The 21,287-nt window shown below is 42.4% G+C and overlaps 1 protein-coding gene across 2 annotated transcripts in view; it reads right to left on the minus strand.

The window, feature by feature from the left end:
- The window catches only part of MINDY2 (MINDY lysine 48 deubiquitinase 2), an 89,092-nt gene extending 70,384 nt beyond the window's left edge, over positions 1–18,708 (minus strand). Inside the window, exons 1-2 of one of the 2 annotated variants that reach the window (XM_033189963.1) lie at positions 17,787–18,708; positions 834–891 (exon numbers count right to left, since the gene is read on the minus strand). In XM_033189963.1, coding sequence (XP_033045854.1) covers positions 834–891; positions 17,787–18,632 — 904 coding nt within the window. In that variant the 5' untranslated portion in view covers positions 18,633–18,708. The remainder of the gene's footprint in view (positions 1–833; positions 892–17,786) is intronic. The other variant, XM_033189964.1, reaches the window with a different exon arrangement.
- Positions 18,709–21,287: the final 2,579 nt, after the last annotated feature.

Consider the following 21,287-nt stretch of genomic DNA (forward strand, 5'->3'; position numbering starts at 1 on the left):
GAAAATTTTCCTATAAAAAATTTCAGTTGAAATGAACACTGTGCTTACTAATGTAAATATTTTTTTTTTTTTTTTGAGACGGAGTCTTGCTCTGTCGCCCAGGCTGGAGTGCAGTGGCCGGATCTCAGCTCACTGCAAGCTCCGCCTCCCGGGTTTACGCCATTCTCTCGCCTCAGCCTCCCGAGTAGCTGGGACTACAGGCGCCCGCCATCTCGCCCGGCTAATTTTTTGTATTTTTTTAGTAGAGATGGGGTTTCACCGTGTTAGCCTGGATGGTCTCGATCTCCTGACCTCGTGATCCGCCCGTCTCGGCCTCCCAAAGTGCTGGGATTACAGGCTTGAGCCACCGCGCCCGGCCACTAATGTAAATATTTTACATCCTAGGAGAAGATTCCATCTCACTGCAGACCGATAACTAACATTTCATAGACTGGCATAGGTCCATGAATCACACTTTACAGTAGCACTGCTCTAAATCACCTCCTTTGTCTTTAATTCAAGTCTACCGAATATTTTTGACACTTTCTACATGCAATGTCAGCGATTCTGTGCCATCTCCCATTCTACAATTTATTGGGATTAAGATGTATCTTGTTTTCTAGATGTTACCTAAATTCCTTATGTGGATTACAGAATTTCAATGCTGGTCAGAAAGAAGCCTATACCATCTAAGAACAGTAACATACTGATAAAAATTTTTAATTAGCAGATTCAAAACTGTAATTTTAAAATAGATTATATAATAGCACTTCAGAAAGGTGAGACTGGGTAATAAAACAGCTTTGAAAACGTTTGTTTTGAAAGAGATATAAAATCCACTTTTCAACACTAACCTAAATATTCCATCAGCTGCTCAGCAGTTATGATTTCCATCATCGGTGGAAGTTTCACCTGAAAAACAAAATATTATTTCTATAAAATTAAATGTTTTAGGTGACTAAAGTGTTTCTTGCAGTCAGAAACACAAATACTTATGTCTATATTATGGATCAACTATACTTATACATTAACATTCACATATATTAGAATCTTTATAGCCAGTCTTTTTTTTTTTTTTTTTGAGACAGAGTCTCTCTCTGTTGCCCAGGCTGGAGTGCAGTGGCGCAATCTTGGCTCACTACAAGCTCCGCCTCTCAGGTTCACGCCATTCTCCTGCCTCAGCCTCCTGAGTAGCTGGGAATACAGGCGCCCACCACCACGCCTGGCTAAGTTTTTTGTATTTTTAGTAGAGACGGGGTTCTACGTGTTAGCCAGGATGGTCTCGATCTCCTGACCTCGTGATCCACCCGCCTCAGCCTCCCAAAGTGCTGGGATTAGAGGCATGAGCCACCATGCCTGGCCTATAACCACTTTACTGTATTAGTCTATTTATTAGATTGATACAAAAGTAATTGTGGTTTTTGATATTAAAAGTAATGCAAAGCTTAAAAACAGGCAAAATTTATATTGTTTAGAGCTGCACACATAGGCGATAAAACTATTAAGAAGTAAAGAAATGGGCTGGGCACAGTGGCTCACACCTCTAATCCCAACGCTTTCAGAGGCGAAGGTGGGCAGATCACTTGAGGTCAGTAGTTCGAGGCCAGCCTGGCCAACACGGTGAAACCTCTGGCCTGGGCAATGGAATAAAAAATAAAGAAAAGGAAAGAAATGGGCTGGGTATAGTAGCTCACGCCTGTAATCCCAGCACTTTGGGAGGCTGAGGCAGGTAGATCACTTGAGGTTGGGAGTTCGAGACCAGCCCAGCCAACATGGTGAAATCCTCTCTCTACTAAAACTACAAAAATTAGCTGGCATGGTGGCGCATGCTTATAATTCCAGCTACTTGGGAGGCTGAGGCAGGAGAATCACTTGGACCCAGGAGGTGGAGGTTGCAGTGAGCCAAGATTGTGCCATTGCACTCCAGCCTGGGTGACAAGAGTGAAACTCCATCTCTATAAAATATAAATAAGTAAAGAAACGGATGCTATAAAAAAATCAAGATTATGGTTATCCCTACAGGTAATGGAAGGAGTCATAGTTGGAAAGGGGCTTTTAAGGGGATTCTGACGTGCTGACAATGCTCTATTCTTTGACCTTCTTGACCTGCAATGGTAGTTCCACTGACGTTTCCTTTATAATAATTTATTAAACTGGACATCTATTTTGTGTATTTTTCTATGTGTCACATTTCACAATAAAAAGTTTAAAAGTAAATAGATACATTATAGTGATATTTAAACTAAAACCCCCAGAAAATCCATTAAAATTAATTCAGCTGCAACAACACATTAGTCTAAATTAATTTTTCAAATGCGTTGTCAAATGAATGACATAGATATTACAGTCAATGACTGCAAATACTTTAACTGACAGTCACGAGCACACTCCAGGGTATATTTACAGACTAGGAGAAAAAATAAATACTGTAGGATGGACACTCAAAGTAATTACTGTATCAATGATAGAAGAAAGTAACATTGTTAAAAATTCTTCAGCAATTATTTTGTGTTCAATTAAGGAAATCCTTTAAATCAGCGATTCTTCCAACAATTTCCCCAAATGTTGAAAAAGGTCCTCTAGGTGTTTATGTTATCAAACGTAATAATGCCACAATTTTGTTTTAATCAACAAGTAAAATAAGTTTTTTAAAAGACCCCTATAAAACAGAATGGTCTGAAGCCCTCTGTAAGCATACATGACAGTCAATAGTTACATTTAGTCACCTAGTAGATTTATTATTCAGTAAAAACCAAGAGATATCTTTGAGGTTTGATCATTTCATTCTAAATTATTTTTATTGTCTGTGAGTTTTTTTTTTTTTTTTTTTTGAGACAGAGTCTCGCTCCGTCGCCCAGGCTGGGGTGCAGTGGCGCGATCTCAGCTCACTGCAAACTCCGCCTCCCAGGTTTACGCCATTCTCCTGCCTCAGCCTCCTGAGTAGCTGGGACTACAGGCGCCTGCCACCTCACCCGGCGGGTTTTTTTGTATTTGTTAGTAGAGACGGGGTTTCACTGTGTTAGGCAGGATGGTCTTGATCTCCTGACCTCGTGATCCGCCCGTCTCGGCCTCCCAAAGTGCTGGGATTACAGGCTAAAGCCACTGCGCCTGGCCGTCTGTGACATTTTTAAATAATTTCAGGTCAGGCCCGGTGGCTCACACCTGTAATACAGGAGGCTGAGGTGGGCAGATCACTTGATGTCAGGAGTACGAGACCAGCCTGGCCAACTTGGTGAAACACCGACTCTACTAAAAAAACACAAAAATTGGCCAGGTGTGGTGGCGCACACCTGTAGTCCCAGTTACTTGGGAGACTGAAGCAGGAGAATTGCTTGAACCCAGGAGGCAGAGACTGCAGTGAGCTGAGATCACGTCACTGCACTCCAGCCTGGGTGACACAGTGAGACCCTGTTTCAATTAAAAAAAAAAAAAATTCAATAGACTATTTTTTTAAAGCAGTTTTAGGGTTTACAGAAAAACTGGGCAGAAAGTACACAGAGTTCCCATAAATGACATATTTTTAAATTGAAACTCTGGCAAATTACTGTTGACTGTTTTTCTAAATAAACTTTCTTTTGGAACACAGTCCCTTCTCATTTGTTAATGTACCGTCTTTGGCTGCTTTTCCACTACAATGCAGAGATGAATCTGTGCAGCAGAGACTGTAGGGTATGCAAAGCCTAAAATATTAGTATTTACTATCTGATCCTTTACAGAAAAAGTTTGCTGATCTCTGCATTAGATGATTTTTTTTAGAAGCAAGTACACAAATATTTCAACTCACTTATTTACAAGCAGTCAGCAGTATATTCATTTCCTGAATTGTAGCCAGTAAACTACTTCAGATGTTTATTAAAACTAAAAAGTGCCTACTTCACACTAATACTATGGAGCCATCCACAGATCTTAATTATTATTATTATTTTTTTTTTGAGATGGAGTCTCGCTCTGTCGCCCAGGCTGGAGTGCAGTGGCCGGATCTCAGCTCACTGCAAGCTCCGCTTCCTGGGTTTACGCCATTCTCCTGCCTCAGCCTCCCGAGTAGCTGGGACCATAGGCGCCCGCCACCTCGCCCGGCTAGTTTTTTTTTTTTGTATTTTTTAGTAGAGACGGGGTTTCACCGTGTTAGCCAGGATGGTCTCGATCTCCTGACCTCGTGATCCGCCTGTCTCGGCCTCCCAAAGTGCTGGGATTACAGGCTTGAGCCACTGCGCCCGGCCAATTAGTTTTTTTTAACCATTTAAGATCTTCCCAAAAGCTTGTTTCTTTTTTTTTTTTTTTTTTTTGCTTTCCTTCATCAGCATCACCTCAAAAGCAAGTGCCAAGGGTTTTGTTAATAGCCTAATAAGGATTGTACTCCTTTGTCTTTTTAGATTTTTTCAAAGGAGAAACAGGTTATGGGATAGCTGGCTAAATCTCTACATTTTAATTCAGACAGAGCAAGACTCCGTCCCAAAAAAAAAAAAAAAAAAAAATTAGTGAGGTGTGGTGGTGTCTGTCTGAATCTCTAAATTTTAAGTTTTACGATGAAAAAAATAACTGGCTGGGTGCAATGTCTCACGTCTATAGTCCCAGCACTTTGGGAGGCTGAAGTGGAAGGATCACTTGAGCCCAGGAGTTTGAGACCAGCCTAAGTAATATAGGCAAACCTTGTCCCTACAGAAAAAACTCCAACACAAACAACAAAACTTAGCCAGGTGTGCTGTTGCATGCCTGTAGTTCCAGCTATTTGGGAGGCTGAGGTGGGAGCATCACTTGAGTCCAGGAATTTTGAAGCTGCAGTGAGCCACTATCATGCCACTGCACTCCAGCCTGGGCAACACAGAGAGACCCTATCTAAAAAAAAAAAAAAAGAAAAGAAAGAAAAAAATGACAAACCAAGTATGACCTCTTTTAGTAATTATCTACAACATATTGTTTATAATAAATGAGTACTTTAACATATACAAAGGTACTTGGAAGACACTTTAAGTAGTTTAAATATTCTTCCTAAAATTTGAGCAAAGTATCTCAACATATATTAAAAAATAGCTCCCAATTAATAGAGGCCAAATAAATTATTATTATCTCGGAAAATGTCCTACCCTATAAATACTACTGAATTAACTGGATTTCCTGAGGAAATTATTATTATTATTTTTAAGACATGTTCTCACTGTCCTCCAGGCTGGATTGCAGTGGCAGGATCACGGCATACTGCAGCCTTGACCTCCCAGGTTAAAGCAATCCTCCTACCTGAGCCTCCCAAGTAGCTGGAACTATGGGCATGCACCACCACACCTGACTAATTTTTTTTTTTTTTTGGGGACGGAGTCTTGCTCTGTCGCCCAGGCTGGAGTGCAGTGGCCAGATCTCAGCTCACTGCAAGCTCCACCTCCCGGGTTTACACCATTCTCCTGCCTCAGCCTCCTGAGTAGCTGGGACTACAGGCGCCCGCCACCTCACCCAGCTAGTTTTTTGTATTTTTTAGTAGAGACAGGGTTTCACTGTGTTAGCCAGGATGGTCTCGATCTCCTGACCTCGTGATCCGCCCGTCTCGGCCTCCCAAAGTGCTGGGATTACAGGCTTGAGCCACCGTGCCCGGCCCTGGCTAATTTTTGTATTTTTTGTAGAGGTGGGGTTTTACTACATTGCCCAACCTGGTCTTGAACTCCTGGCCTCAAGCAATCCTCCCACGTCAGCCTCCCAAATCGCTGGGATTACAGGTGTGAACTACCGCACTCAGCCCTGGCAAATTATTAATATAAGCACAACAATATTTAAATTAATAAAAGAAAAAAGCTACTCAGACTCCAAATGTTCCACTATAACGTAAAACCTCAAAAATCTAGCCCAATTATTCTATCGTCCAGGCTGGAGTGCAGTGGCAAAATCATGGCTCATTGTAGCCTCGACCTCCCCGGGCTCAGGTGATCCTCCCACCTCCACCTCCCAAGTAGCTGGGACCACAGGTGTGCGCCACCATGCTTGGCTACTTTTTTGTATTTTTTGTAGAGATGGGGTTTTGACATGTTGACCAAACTCCTGGACTCAAGCAGGAGCCCAAACTCCTGCTTAAATTTGCCTACCTCAACCTCCTGAAGTGCTAGGATTACAGGTGTAAGTCCCAGTGCTGGCCCATTCTGTAATTCTTAATCATCTAAAGAGGAAAGTAAATTTGGGAATAGACTCAAGCAAGACCAAAAATAGTAACAACAAAACCTTCTGTTTAAACTGTAAGTGAAATCTTAAACAGGAATGTGAAACATCCTAAGAGTGATACGCCAAGGTTTTGGCACCTGTGATTTTGATAACCCAAAGGAAAAGATAAATGCAGGGGACTCAGCAATAACTCAGAAATAAGAAGCACTTTATATAGGTGATGGCAAGTACAAAAATTACTACTAGCCAAATAATGTTTTTAAATGCTTAACAATTAGAATACCAATATAATAAGTATTTAAGAAACACACACTTTGAGTTCCAACACCTCTTCAAAGTTGGGAAGATACTTGAGAAAATATAAAATTGAGTTATTTGCCAGTCTCTGCTCTTTAGAAAAGAGAAGTCAGGGGTTGGGCAGAGTGGCTCACTCCTGTAATCCCAGCACTTTGGGAGGCCGAGGTGGGCGGATCACCTGAGGTTAGGAGTTCAAGACCAGCCTGGCTAACATGGTGAAATCCCATCTCTACTAAAAATACAAAGAATTAGCCAGGCGTGGTGGCAGGTGCCTGTAATCCCAGCTACTCAGGAGGCTGAGGGAGGACAATCACTTGGGCCCCAGAGGCAGAGGCTGCAGTGAGCCAAGACCATGCCACTGCACTCCAGCCTGGGTGACAAGAGCGAGACTCTGACTCAAAAAAAAAAAAAAAAAAAAAGAGAGAGAGAGAGAGAAAATTACATATATTGAACATCTACTAATTGTCATTCAATTTTATGTTACCTGAATCCCCAGCAATCCTATGAAGCAGGCATTATTAACCCCATTCAAAGAATAAACTAAGGCTTTAAAACGTTAATTTATCCAAAGTAAGTAGAAGTACTGTGATGAGAAGTGAGATCAGACACCAAAGCCAATTGCCTTTTCCATTATACCAATACTCACAGGCTTTTTTAACAACAGCAGAAGACTTTCCACTCAATGAAATCTTATATAAAACATCATCTGAAACATATTTTATTTTATTTTATTTATTTATTTTTTTTTGAGACGGAGTCTCGCTCTGTCACCCAGGCTGGAGTGCAGTGGCCGGATCTCAGCTCACTGCAAGCTCGGCCTCCCGGGTTCACGCCATTCTCCCGCCTCAGCCTCCGGAGTAGCTGGGACTACAGGCGCCCACCACCTCGCTCGGCTAGTTTTTTGTATTTTTAGTGGAGACGGGGTTTCACCGTGTTAGCCAGGATGGTCTCGATCTCCTGACCTCGTGATCCACCCGTCTCGGCCTCCCAAAGTGCTGGGATTACAGGCTTGAGCCACCACGCCCGGCCATGAAACATATTTTAAATCAATAATTGATAGAACTTTGTGACCAGGGAAAAGTGGAGCATGATGGGGAAAGAATAATCAAAGTTGACTCTAAGGCTCAGGAAACTCTAAAAATCAAGATCCATACAATTGATAGCAATGGAAATTTGGCAAGTGAAGATAAGTTTGTAGAAGAAAATGATGTCTGCTTTGGAACTGCGACATTTTTAGTTTGACATTCAAACAGGGAGTTGAGTTTGGAACAAAGAAGATAACATTTTTATATTGCAGTTTATTTTTGTATTACGTATGGCAAAATGGACCCACTAAATAATAGTCAAATTTCCCTAATATGAAATATGCAGTGTTTACATACACATGTGTGTATATATGTAGCATTTATATATTCAGCATGAATATATAGTATTCGTGATTTTTTAGTTGAAATTGTAAAGAAATTATTCTTTAGAAAATATTAGAAGTAATAATGGGAATCAAAGAGAAGCTTTACCCACTTTTTTCAAAATAAGGACTCAAAAACTTAAGGATTCTTTCAGCATGCCTTTAATTCTGGCTCCAGCAAATAGAAATGTATGTATTACAAGCTATTACACATCATGCTTTACATTTTAATTTCTTGTATGTACTATTCATTTACTACTAATAATATAATACTTACTATACTTAAAAATACTAAAATTCAGACTTTTTAGTAAATCTAATTGGCTTTCTACTTGGTATCAGTATTTCTTTCTTTTTTTTTTCTTTTTTGAGATGGAGTCTTGCTCTGTCACCCAGGCTGGAGTGTAGTGACACAATCTCGGTTCACTGCAAACTCCGTCTCCTGGTTTAAGCAATTCTCTACCTCAGCCTCCCAAGTAGCTGGGATTATAGGCACCCGCCAGCACGCACGGCTAATTTTTGCATTTTTAGTAGAGACAGGGTTTCACCATCTTCACCAGGCTGGTCTTGAACTCCTGACCTTGTGATCCACCCACCTTGGCCTCCTAAAGTGCTGGGATTACAGGCATAAGCCACCGTGCTCCACTGCCATCAGTATTTCAAAACAGGAAAATTTTATGAGACAACCCACAAGTTAAAAAGGCTTTGAAACTCTGAAACACTTTTGTCAGTTTTTAATCATAATTTAGACCCTATCCTCAGAGTAAGAGCAAGGCCTATTTAAAACTGTCAGAAACTGCAGATATATTCACACATATTAAGTTTGCAGGAATGTCTATTTTATAAGCACTTCAAAGTGTTTTAGAGCAATAAAGAATGTTGTTGCAGTGAGATTTACTAATAAAAGATTTACTAGTAGGCTGGGTGCAGTGGCTCACGCCTGTAATCCCAGCACTTTGGGAGGCCAAAGTGGGCTGACTGCCTGAAGTCAGGAGTTCGAGACCAACCTGGCCAACACGGTAAAACCCTGTCTCTAATAAAAATACAAAACAATTAGCTGGGTGTGGTGGCAGGTGTCTGTAATCCCGGGTACTTGGGACACTGAGGCAGGAGAGTAGCTTGAACCCAGGAGGCGGGGGTTGCAGTGAGCTGAGACTGCACCACTGCACTCCAGCCTGGGCAACAAGAACTAAACTGTCTGAAAAAAATATATAAAGATTTACTAGTAAAAGAAGGCATCTTCCATCCAGAATTCACCACTTATATTTAAGAAGCTCAGCAAGCTTACTATGCTGAATAATCTCCCCCCCAAAAAATTAATAATAAAACTTTTACATTAATTGCTTGAAAGATGGATGAGAACAGGGTAAGGTAAGAGACCAGTTTCAAGGCTACTAAGGTAGTCCAGGTGAGAGATGAAGGCCTGAACTAGGGTAGTGGCAGTAGAAAAAGAAGTTACTAATTACTGAAAAACTTCCAAGAATATATTTAATAAACTACAATGGGAAAGGCAAGTTTATTCACCATAGTACCCCAAAGAGACTCTGAAATTAGAAGTGTCAGACACTTCAGAAGACATAAGATAAAGCACAGAGAGCTAAAAACGGGAGTCTGTATAAAGAGCAACCAGTACCAGATTGCAGAATTTGATCTAAGAAATCATGAAGTCTATTTTTGCTTCTCTATTGGCTCTCCCACCCTGTTGTGCCCCAGACCTATTGTCCACCAGACTTATTGCTATCTTGAACTTTATCTTCCCAATCAAACATCCTGAGTGAGAGCTCTGGTTCTAGAGTAGGTGATAATCTTACCTTGGGCTAGTTATTTAAACTTTATGCACTTCAATTTTCTTTTGACAACGGAGTTTCGCTCTTGTTGCCCAGACTGGAGTGCAATGGCACGATCTAGGCTCACTGCAAACTCCGCCTCCCAGGTTAAAGTGATTCTCCTGCCTCAGTCTCCTGAGTAGCTGGGATTACAGGTATGTGCCACCACGCCCGGCTAATTTTTTATTTTTAGTAGAGATGAGGTTTGTCCATGTTGGTCAGGCTGGTCTCAAACTCCTGACCTCAGGTGATCTGCCCACCTCGGCCTCCCAAAGTGCTGGGATTACAGGCGTGAGCCACTGCGCCTGGCCTCAATTTTCTATATACATAAAATAAGAACAATAGTCTACATAAGGATTTCATGATGTGGTTGAGAAAATTAAAAGAGAAAACACATACAATGCATGTAAAATAATGCACAGTATCTGGACATAAAAATAATTGAGTACTTACTATTATTATTCAAAGTCCCTATGATTGTTAGTACCACCTGTGCCCAAATGTCCTTCACCTGGGACTCAACAGATAAGGTTGGATAGGGAGTGAGAAGGTTTTTCACTAAAAGACTACTCATATCAAGGGGAGAAGAAGAAATGAACACATCTATCACTATTAGAGGGCAACCCCTACTGGCAGTATTTATTCTCTCCTCAGCCCTTGTCTACCATATCTTACAAATCCATAGTTACAACACCAATTCTTGGAAGAGACTGGGAATGAAAGCCTCAGAAATGTTCTTAAGTCTTTTGTGTAAACAAAACCCCACAATTGTGTGAAGTTTTAATCTCTTTTTACAGGATCTATATTTAAAAACAAGGTGGGCAGAGGCTAAGATGAAACCTTTGGCTCACCATCTGTTTTTCCTTTTTTTATAAGTAATAAACACACTTGGAAAACCTCCAAAGAGCTCTGTGCTTACTTCAGGAAAAGAAAATTTGTGTGATTACAATGTTCTTGCAAGTCAGGGGAAAAAGCATAACCTAGATGGAAGTTAGAAGTGTCTGTGAAAGGATATGAGGTAAAAAAGTCATCAAGGAGGGAGGGAGAACTAGAGAAAAAACTCACCCCTGGCAAAAAGCTCACCTTCATGGTGCCTCACTTTGCAGGTGATAATGAGACAAAAGAATATGTCCATTTGAACTTTTGAATTTTCTGTTAATAGCCTTTTGTTCATTTTGCCATTGTGCTGCTCATCTTTTTCGAATTTATAAGGGCTCTCTGTAAATTAAGAAATTAGGGTTGGCCATGGTGACTCACGCCTGTAATCCCAGCACTCTGGGAGGCTGAGCCAGGATTACTTGAGGCCAGGAGTTCAAGGCCAGACTAGACAACATGGTCAGACACATCTCTACAGAAAAAATAAAAAAGAAATTGGTTGGGCACAGTGGCTCATGCCTGTAATCTTAATACTTTGGAAGGCTGAGGTGGGCAGATCACTTGAGGTCGGGAGTTCGAGACCAGCCTGGCCAAGATGGTGAAACCCTGTCTCTACTAAAAATACAAAAAAGAGCTGGAAATCACATGAACCCAGGAGGCAGAGGTTGCAGTGAGCCAAGATCGTGCCACTGCACTCCGGCCTAGGCGACTGAGTGAGACTCCGTCAAAAAAAAAAAAAAAAATTAGGTGGGCATAGTAGCACACACCTGTGGTCCCAGCTGCTCAGGATGCTGAGGTAGGAGGATTGCTTGAGCTCAGGAGGTCGCGGCTATAGGGAGCCATGATTGCATCACCACACTCCAGCCTGGGTGACAAAATGACAGTCTATCTCAAAAAAAAGAAAAAGAAAAAGAAAAAGAAAAAGAAAAAAAAAAAAAGGAAATTAGCCCTTAGATAATCCAGCAAATAGTTCCCTTAGTTTAGTGTGTTTTGATTTAGTTTGTGTCTGTTTTTTTTTTTAAGCTTTTTTATATTTTACAGAATCAAACATATGAATCCTTATCTTACAGTTTATAGGTTTGATGTTTGGAGAAACCAACTTTAGATTAAAAATCCTTCTTCAGGACCCCAGCATCCCTCCCATGACTTGGAACAGGAGATAATCTCTTCTAAGCAAAGAAAAAAATTGGGAAAAGAATTCCCTACCAAAAACCGTTAAGAAGGAGAGGAGATGTGTTTCCAGCATCTTAAATTAGTGCATTCATTTTTCTACTAAAATGTTATACAATGATCAGATATTGCAATACTCTATCTTCTCTATCACAACGTATAGTATAGGTTATAGGTAAGTGTTTTTGTATGTATATTGGCCTCAGAACCTATAACATTCTAAAAGAAAAAAAAAGTATAACCAAGTAGGGATTCCCTCTATATTAAAAAAATACCTTTGTAAGCACTAAAATATATATGTTATTTACCTCTAGCTTAACTTCATAAACACCTAATTACATGGGTTACAGCCCTCAAATATACCTATAAAAAGCACTTTCTTTACAGCTAAAATAAGATTTTAAAAACTATTAAAAATCACACATAGTCAAAAAGAAGCAAAATAAAAATGTGTTCTAAGTGATACATTTTGATAAGTTTACCTGGTATAATTTGTAATTTGAGCCTAGGAGTTTGAGACTAGCTGGGGCAATATAGTGAGACCCCCATCTCTACAAAAAAACAATAAAAAGGAAAAATACAGAGGTAGATGAAACTATCTCTTGAAAATGTAAACAGAATTACAAATTTGAGCTTGAATTAAATGTAATAGATTTCTTTTTTGATTTGTTAGATTATCACAGCTCAACTATTTGATAGATTTTCTTTTTTATAATTAAAAAAAATGTTTTTTTCTTTTATAGAGATGGGGTCTCATTATGTTGACCACACTGGTCTCAAACTCCTGGGCTCAACTGATCCTCTGGCTTTGGCCTTCCAAAGTGCTAGGATTACAGGCGTGAGCCACAGTGCCCAGTCAACTATTTAATAGATTATGAATGATCACCTACTCTCTATCAGTTCTGAACCAATACTTTCAACTCAGTCCTTACCCTGTTTGATCACTTTTACTGTCACTTCTCATCCAGAACTACTACACTTATTCCTTTGCTCAAATCCTTCCAGTTTGTTCAGTCTATTGATTTTCTAATAATTTCATCCTCTCCCAAAAGAGATAATCAGCTGTTTTCCCTTTCAGTTCTCTAATTCTCTCCCCCTACACCCCAGGTATCAGTTCTTGAAAGAAAAGCCCAAGTCTTGATAACTCTAACCAGTCATTCTTCTTGCTCCTATTTCCAGACATAAGTGAACTAGGGAAAGACCAAAAACAAAGCAAAACTGATAATCTAATCGTTCTTAAAGGATACCTCAATTTATCCATGCTACTAATTGGCAGTCTTTCTGTTTGTGCCTCAAATTCCTAAGCATAATCTCCACTGAGATTCTTCTTTAAAATGCAATACACTTTTCTCACAAAATTCACCCCGTCAAATGCTTTACAATCTTAATTATTAATGAGTTCAATAGTTACTGCTTATGAGTTCAATGATTATTTTGCCAAATTGAAAAATATAAGGCTTCAGTTTTCATCTACCTCTCTTTTTTTTCCTTATTATTATTTTTTTACAGACATGGGGGTCTCACTACATTGCCCCAGCTGGTCTCAAACTCCTGGGCTCAAGCGATCCTCCTGTCTTAGCCTCCCGCAATGCTGGGATTACAGGCATGAGCCACCACACACGGCCAACCTCTCTATCAACGTGACCTTGTCTCCGTATTTTTCTTGTTCCATTCCTTCCGATACTTCAGAAAATACGGTTGTTGTTCCTTTCCTCTAAAGAGAACTGAGGATTCCATGTTATCCTGACTTTTCAGTGACCTTGTCCCTACACCTGTCATCTTCAGCAGAATCTTCCCTACTCCATCAGCTCTCTGATGCTGCTGCATCTGACAATAGTAACATACTAAATTTTTATTACATTATCTTTCCCTGAATACTCTCATGACATTGCCCTATTTCTAGTTCTCATTCCACATCTCAAATTGTGCCTATGCTGGTTTTTCACTCCCTCATCCTTAATATTCTTCCCTTCCTCCCCCAATTTGATCTTTATTCCTCTGTTTTCTCTCTGTCTCCTGGAGAATGAGGTAGGGGAGCAGAGGGAGTGGGGAAATTGAGGCAGGATGGAGAGGATGTTTCTGCTGGCAATTTGTCACTCTCACATATTGGGATGGCAAAAAAGTTGAGAACTATTGCTCACTACTCTCTGGAGAATTCATTTAGTCTCAGAACTACCATATTTACTCTAGGTAGTACTTCTCTGATTTGATTTTTCTCTGTAATTTTATAGCCTCTTGCAGGTGGATCACCTGAGGTCAGGAGTTCAAGACCATCCTGGCCAACATGGTGAAACCCTGTCTCTAATAAAAATACAAAATTAGCCGGTGTAGTGGCACACACTTGTAGTCCCAGCTACTGGAGAGACTGGGACAGGAGAATCACTTGAATCCGGGAGGCAGAGGCTGCAGTGAGCTGAGATCCTGCCACTGCACTCCAGCCTGGGCAAGACAGAGTGAGACTCTGTCTCAAAAAAAAAAAAAAAAAAAAAAAAAATCAGCCTCTTTCCTGAGACCCAGTCCATGCTTCTAACAGCATAATGAATATTTATATTTTTATGTCCCACTACTGGACATTTCCAACTAAACACAACCAAGCTTTGGCATCAACTTTCCCATCTAAAATAATTCCCTTAATACCTTCCCTATCTTTTGAAAGACCCAACCAATCTCTGTTACTCAGGTTTGAAAAATGGTGTTACTGTCTTCACTTCTTATAGCCAGTCAGTGATGAAATCATCATTGGGAATGCTACATTATCCTCATCAAAGAAAGCGGGTAAAGGACTCTAACCAAAGCGCTATCCGCATCAATTCTTCCTGCTACACTCACTACAATCTTACTTCTAGCCTAATATCAAAGTAAAAGACCACTTTCTTCATGTCATTTCTTTATCTAGCAATTTAGAATAGCTCCAATATCAGCTATATATAAAGTCTAAACACCTACAGCAATGGGTCCTCTGAAATCTGACAACCACCTTCACAGCCCATGTACTATTTTTCTCTACTAAAGCATTTCTCAACCTTTTTGTTCCCAGAGCCCTTTACAGTCTTAAAAATGATTGAGAACCCCCAATAACTTTCATCTATGTGGATATCTATCTATATCCACCTTGTTATAAATTAAAATTGAGAAAAATTTAAAACACAAAGTACAGAGGCATACATTACATTAATTGTCAGAGCGATGCCATTACATCATGTAGCCTGAAAAACTCCACGGACACTTGTGAGAGAATGAGAGTGAAAAAGGCAAATAACATCTTAGTATTATTATAAAAATAGTTTTGACTTCTAGTACGCGGCTCACTTTGAGAATACTGCTCTACTTTGCTTCTCTTATCCATCTCTTCATCAATCATCAATGATTACTTATGACTGGTTTTTGTGTGCATCAATAGGGAGAAAAAAAAAAAACACTGATAACCACAGATTTACAAAACAATCTCCAAATTCATTAGCATGCTTGCTCATTCACAATCTGACAAAACCTATCAATTTTATTTCCTGCTATTACCACCATTTCCTTTACCTCCTATGCTGCACAATTCAACCCAGGTTGAAGGTCCCAAGTAGAAGAAATCCTTTTCTGCTTCAGTATCGTTCAATACACTATTCTCTTTGCCCAGAAGGTCTTTTCTCACTCATCCTTTGGATCTAGTTCACAGGTTATCTCTTCTATTAAGTCTTCCCTTGATAATCCCCTCCCCAATTACCCTTTTCTCTGCGCTTCCATAGCATATTAGAGCTTCTCACATTGCACTGTAATTATTGTTTATATGTTTGTCATCCCACTACATGAAGGCAGATTTGCATCATACTCATCTTTGCATTTCCTTGATTTTCTTTTTTGGGGATAGGGTTTCGCTCTTGTTGCCCAGGCTGGAGTGCAGTGGCTTGATCTCGGCTCACTGCAACCTCCACCTCCTGAGTTCAAGCAATTCTCCTGCCTCAACCTCCCAAGTAGCTGGAATTACAGGTGCCCACCACCATGCCCGCCTAATTTTTTTGTATTTTTAGTAGAGATGGGGTTTCACCATGTTGGCCAGGGTGACCTCGAACTCCTGACCTTACGTGATCCACCCGCCTCAGCCTTCCAAAGTGCTAGGACTACAGGTGTGAGCCACCGCGCCTGGCCTCATCTTTGCATTTCTAGTACCTCACGCACAGTGGGAACCCAAATATTTGATCATTCACTTGAATCTGTCTGAATTGAATGAGTCAGTTTAATATGTATCTCTCTCCAAATACTCCAGACCACAGTACTTGTCCTTTCCTCCAAATTTCTGCAGTACTATATAAGAAGAAAGACTAAAGGAAAATAATAGCTATTCCTTCCTACAAAAAAGATTAGGGACTCTGGCCCATTAGAGCAAGTCTAACTCCCTAGTTGAGAGCCTCTATCAAGTGGCTCTTCTTCACCTTTTCACCATATTTTTCATTATTCTCGAACATTAACTTACCACCTCTGTCATTTAATAAACATATAAACACACAATATCCATTCTATCTTCATTCCTTTGGTTTATACTCTTCTCTCCCCTGGGAATTCCATTTCCCTGTTATTCTAAATTCTCTTCCTTAAAAGATCTGTTAAATTGCTCTAATAGTGGTGTCTTTTTAAAAAAGAAAGAAAACAAAAGATTGGTTCAAGACCCATAAATCCCACGAAGCTTTCTAGGACTATGCCATACCAAAGGAAAATTTCCCCTTTCTGAATATCAAATGCATTTCCACAGATTTACCACAATTTACCTACCACTTGTCTCATATAACTTACTATTTCTTGTTCTTAAACAGTTTCAAGTAAGTCAATGATGCCACCTCAAACAGCTTGACAGCCTTTTAAGGGCAGGTACTGTCTTCACTCAAAACATCTCAGTGCCATTATGCACCAGACAATGGCAAGGTTTCTAATTTTATTTCTTTTGTACCAGCCCTTGCTAGTGACAGGAAAATAAAGGCATGTTTGATAAACACTATTCCCTTTATGTGATTTTCTTCCTAACTGTTCAGAAGAATCCAGGTTATTTTTTTTTTTCCTTTTCTTTTAATATAGGGTCTCACTATATTGCCCAGGCTGGTCTCAAACTTCTGGGCTCAAGCGATTGTCTTGTGTCAGCCTCCAGAGTAGCTGAGCTTACAAAGTAGCTGAGATTACAGGCACACACCACCACACCCAGTTTGGGTTATTTTTTTTTCTAGGAAACATTGTATCTATAGATATAATTACCAATTTGAAAATAAAACAGGTGCTGTGAGATGCATCTTCTCAGCACCCTAACACTGCAAGCTTAAATAAGACACTTCATTTTACAGGTAACTCTCTCTGAGTCCTCATCATACCTATTTTTAAGGGTCCTTCCTTTTTTTGCTCCTTCACCTTAGACATATCTTTTCTTATTTTAGTTTTTAAGAGTTTTAGCTCCTTTAACACATTCAGATGTATTACTGGTAATAATGCCAAACCATTTGAGAGCCAAAGAAATGAGGCAAGTAAAAATCATGCATAAAATGAAAACAATCTTTGAAAACCAAGAAGTTATGGTAATTGGGTCTCAGACCAATGCTTTTCCTTAAATGGAATTTGTCTAAAGAGCCACATCTTTCCCATCACCATTGTCTTAAGTATCTACACACGAATGGGGCATTAGTTGGAAATCAGACTAAACATAACCATCAAAACTTAGTCCATGATACCACGGATTGATGGTAACTTCTGAAGATTACTTTCTCCAATTCTTCACTTTTTTGTATATGTGATAAAGTAGGTAAGAAAACGTAGGAAATTATAGTTTAAAATAATCATAAGATTAAAGATACTCTAAGTCCTTCTTGTTTCTAAGTGTATCAACCACAATTGAATGTTGAAACAACACTACAAGAGAAAACGGAGGTTAGGGGCAATTCTTTTCGATATATGTACAAGGGATTATTCTTTCAACATGGAAGTCTGGGAATGAATTTCATCTAAGAAGGGGACTGATGAATGAGGAAAGAAAGGAAGCCATCACCTGACATGCAGCAGCTCCCTCACCCCGTTTTCCTCCACCCCAAAAGCTGTAGGAAGTAGAAAGCTGCAGAATGTACCTTCCAGGCCAGGAGCAAAACATTGAGGATGGCCAGCAAGGGGCAGGGTCCGTTCTCATTCTGGGTGATGATGGGTGTGTTCTCTTCCTTCCACTGGATCCACTTGATGTGATACACAGACTGTCCCGGGAAGCGTTCCTTGGAGGCCGCCAGCACCTGAGCGGTCTCCTCTTCTTCCTCCTCCTCCTCCTCGCACAGAGGAACAGCCCCGGGCAACACAGCCGCGCCCTCCTCCTCCTCAGGGACCCTGTTCTCCGCTCCCTCCTCACTATTGAACTCGCAGCTACTGGGAAAAGAATGCAGGTTAGAGAACGACTCCAGAGAGTCCAGGCTCGGCGATTCCCCAGGAGGGGTCGGGTCGCTGCAACTGCTGCTGAGGCCGCCGGCGCTGCTGGGCTCTTCGGAGCCGGCGGCCGTCAGCTCTGCTTGGCAGGTGCCGGCGAGATCCGGGCGGGCTCCCGCGTCTCCGGTGGGACCCAACTCAAGACCCACTCCGGCCACGGCTGTCTCCGGGGAGGCGGTCACCTTGTACTGCCCTCTCAGAGGCGCCTCGGCGGCAGCAGGACTCTCCAAACCACTATCCTTCCAGTCCAAACCCGGGGAGGAGCTGCAAGGTCCGGGAACCTCAGGAGAGCCCGCGGGAGAAGCCGAGTCCGGGAGGCTCCTGCTGGCGGCCGCCGCCCCCAGCCCATTCCCGCCGCTGCTCTCCGCCGCCCATACCCCAGGACCATCACCAGCGGCAAGCCTGGTCTCCTGTAGCCCTTCCTGCGAAGAACCTGTCCCTGACGCTGGCCCGGCCGCCACCCCGTGTTCTAGCGGCTGCAGGCTCTCGGGGCTGCTCTCCATACCCGGCCGCCCGCCCCCAGCTCTATGGAGACCGCGGCCAGTTCTCCGCAGCCAGCGCCTCGGACGCCATGACAGCTGTATTGGCAGCAACAGCGCCCTGGCGCGGCCCCGGCCAGGCACGTCACCGGGGAGGGCACTAAGAACGCGCGCGCGCTACCGCGCTCTCCGTGCGCTCTGAGCTTGCCTCCGCTTGACTGCGCGCTGAGGGGCGACGGCGAACCACTCAGCAGCCTCCCACGTGGCCCAGCCCCTTCCGTGTGCCCGCCCGAGCTCGCGCTCCGAAGGCCGGGCGTGGAGGGCGTGGCTAGGAGGGCGCGGCCGGGGGGCGCGCCCCCGCGGCTCAGCTCCCGTAGGAAAACATCCTCTCACTATGTGGCCGGAAGTTGAACTCCGGGGCAGCCCGCTTGTGTGCGGCTTCTTTAAAGGCAAGGCAGGCGGCGGACAGCTTGGTTGTAACCCTTTAGCGCTGGGTCGTGTGTGGCCCACCCTCGGGCTCAGGCATTGTGGAGTGGTTGGAGGTGGTTGTAGTATTTGGCAAAGAACTTGTCCCTGAAGGGCTCAGGAGACCTGTTTTCTCAGCTCCTAATATGGAAAATTGAAGGCATTTCTTACGAGATGCAGATTTTAAAGCGGGCATAGCTACTCGAGAGGTTTGGATTACTGCACTGCACAAATTCCAGTATCTCTCGGTTTTGGCTGAGAAGAGCTGTGCTTCTCACCAGCTACTGGTGAGACACTCGCCCTGCAGGCAGAGTCGGTATGGTTGTGGACATGGACCTGCGCAGCAAAAGAAAGTGGCTAATTTGCGCCAATAATAATAAATTAGCTTGTGTTTGAATTAGCCAAGTGTTTGCGGTTTGGCTAACTTGGCTTCACTTTGCATGGAGTGGGAAATGCCTGCTTCTGAAAAGGTGACTTTTTTCCTAATTAGAATTTCCTCTAAGGCCATGCAGTTTTCAAAGAAAAAAGACAAGCTGGACGTTTTGTTAGTAACAAAATGTATGTGGGTCCTATTCTAACTTGTTCCAGAAAAGGGCTTTTTCGCCCATTTTTTTCTTGTCAACATTTTCTGGGCTCTTGGGGATACAAAAATTAACAAGACAGGTCTTCCTTCGCAGACATATAAATACCTCTGTTGGTTAGAGAAGGCAGACAAAATTGCAAAGTAGTATTTCATTCATTCATTTAATACATTTTAGTACCAAGTAAGTTGCTGGATACTGTCTGGCACTGGAGATGCCATAGTGGATCACAGAGCTTATATCTTCGTGGAGCTTACTGGTTTTTTTTTTTTTTTTTTGAGACGGAGTCTCGCTTCGTGGCCCAGGCTGGAGTGCAGTGGCACGATCTCGGCTCACTGCAGGCTCTGCCTCCCGGGTTCATGCCATTCTCCTGCCTCAGCCTCCTGAGTAGCTGGGACTACAGGCGCCCGCCACCATGCCCAGCTGATTTTTTGTATTTTTAGTAGAGACAGGGTTTCACCGTGTTAGCCAGGATGGTCTCCATCTCCTGACCTCGTGATCCGCCCGTCTGGGCCTCCCAAAGTGCTGGGATTACAGGTGTGAGCTACTGCACCAGGCCAAGGTTTTTTTGTTTTTTTTTTCTTATTGCTATATTTTTAATGCCTACTTAGATTTTTGTTTGTTTGTTTGTTTGTTTTTTTGAGACGGAGTCTCGCTCTGCCACCCAGGCTGGAGTGCAGCTCCGCGTCCCGGGTTCAAGGGGATTCTCCTGCCTCAGCCTCCCAAGTGGCTGGGACTATAGGCGCCCGCCACCAGCTAATTTTTTTTTTTTTTTTTTTTTGAGACGGAGTCTTGCTCTGCCGCCCAGGCTGGAGTGCAGTGGCCGGCTCTCAGCTCACTGCAAGCTCCGCCTCCCGGGTTCACGCCATTCTCCTGTCTCAGCCTCCCGAGTAGCTGGGACTACAGGCGCCCGATCCGCCTGCCTCCGCCTTCCAAAGTGCTAGGATTACAGGCGTGAGCCACCACGCCCAGCCACACTTAATATGTATTACATATAATACATGCATGTTTAATACTTATATTCTTGTTTACCTGAGAATGCAGAAGACTGTGCCTTTTTTTTTTCTCTTGAGATGCAGTCTTGCTTTGTCGCCCAGGCTAGAGTACAGTGGAGTAATCTTGGCTCATTGCAACCTCCACCTCCCAGGTTCAAGTGATTCTCCTGCCTCAGCTTCCCGAGTAGCTAAGACTACAGGGGCACACCACCATGCCTGGCTAATTTTTTTTGTATTTTTAGTGGAGACGAGGTTTCACTACCTTGGCCAGGCTGGTCTCAAGCTCCTGACCTTGTGATCCGCATTGACATGATACTATGATATATGTCTAACTGTGGGGTCCAGCCCTAGGGGGCTTAGTGGGTGTTCTCCCCGTGTGCGGAGACCAGAGATTGTAATAAATAAAGACACAAGACAAAGAGATAAAGAGAAAACAGCTGGGCCTGGGGGACCACTACCATCAACATGCCGAGACGGGTAGTGGCCCTGAAGGGCTGGACTCGCTAATGTTTATTGCATACAAGAGAACTGGGCAGGATAAGGAGGGTGAATCTTCTAAGTGATTGACAAGAGAAGCAAGTCACGTGATTACAAGATGGGGTAGCTGAAACCTAGTGAGAAGGCAGCATACCTCAGCA

This window comes from Trachypithecus francoisi, unplaced genomic scaffold, assembly GCF_009764315.1.
Source record: "Trachypithecus francoisi isolate TF-2019V2 unplaced genomic scaffold, Tfra_2.0 Lachesis_group3, whole genome shotgun sequence".
In the NCBI taxonomy this organism is placed as follows: domain Eukaryota; kingdom Metazoa; phylum Chordata; class Mammalia; order Primates; family Cercopithecidae; genus Trachypithecus; species Trachypithecus francoisi.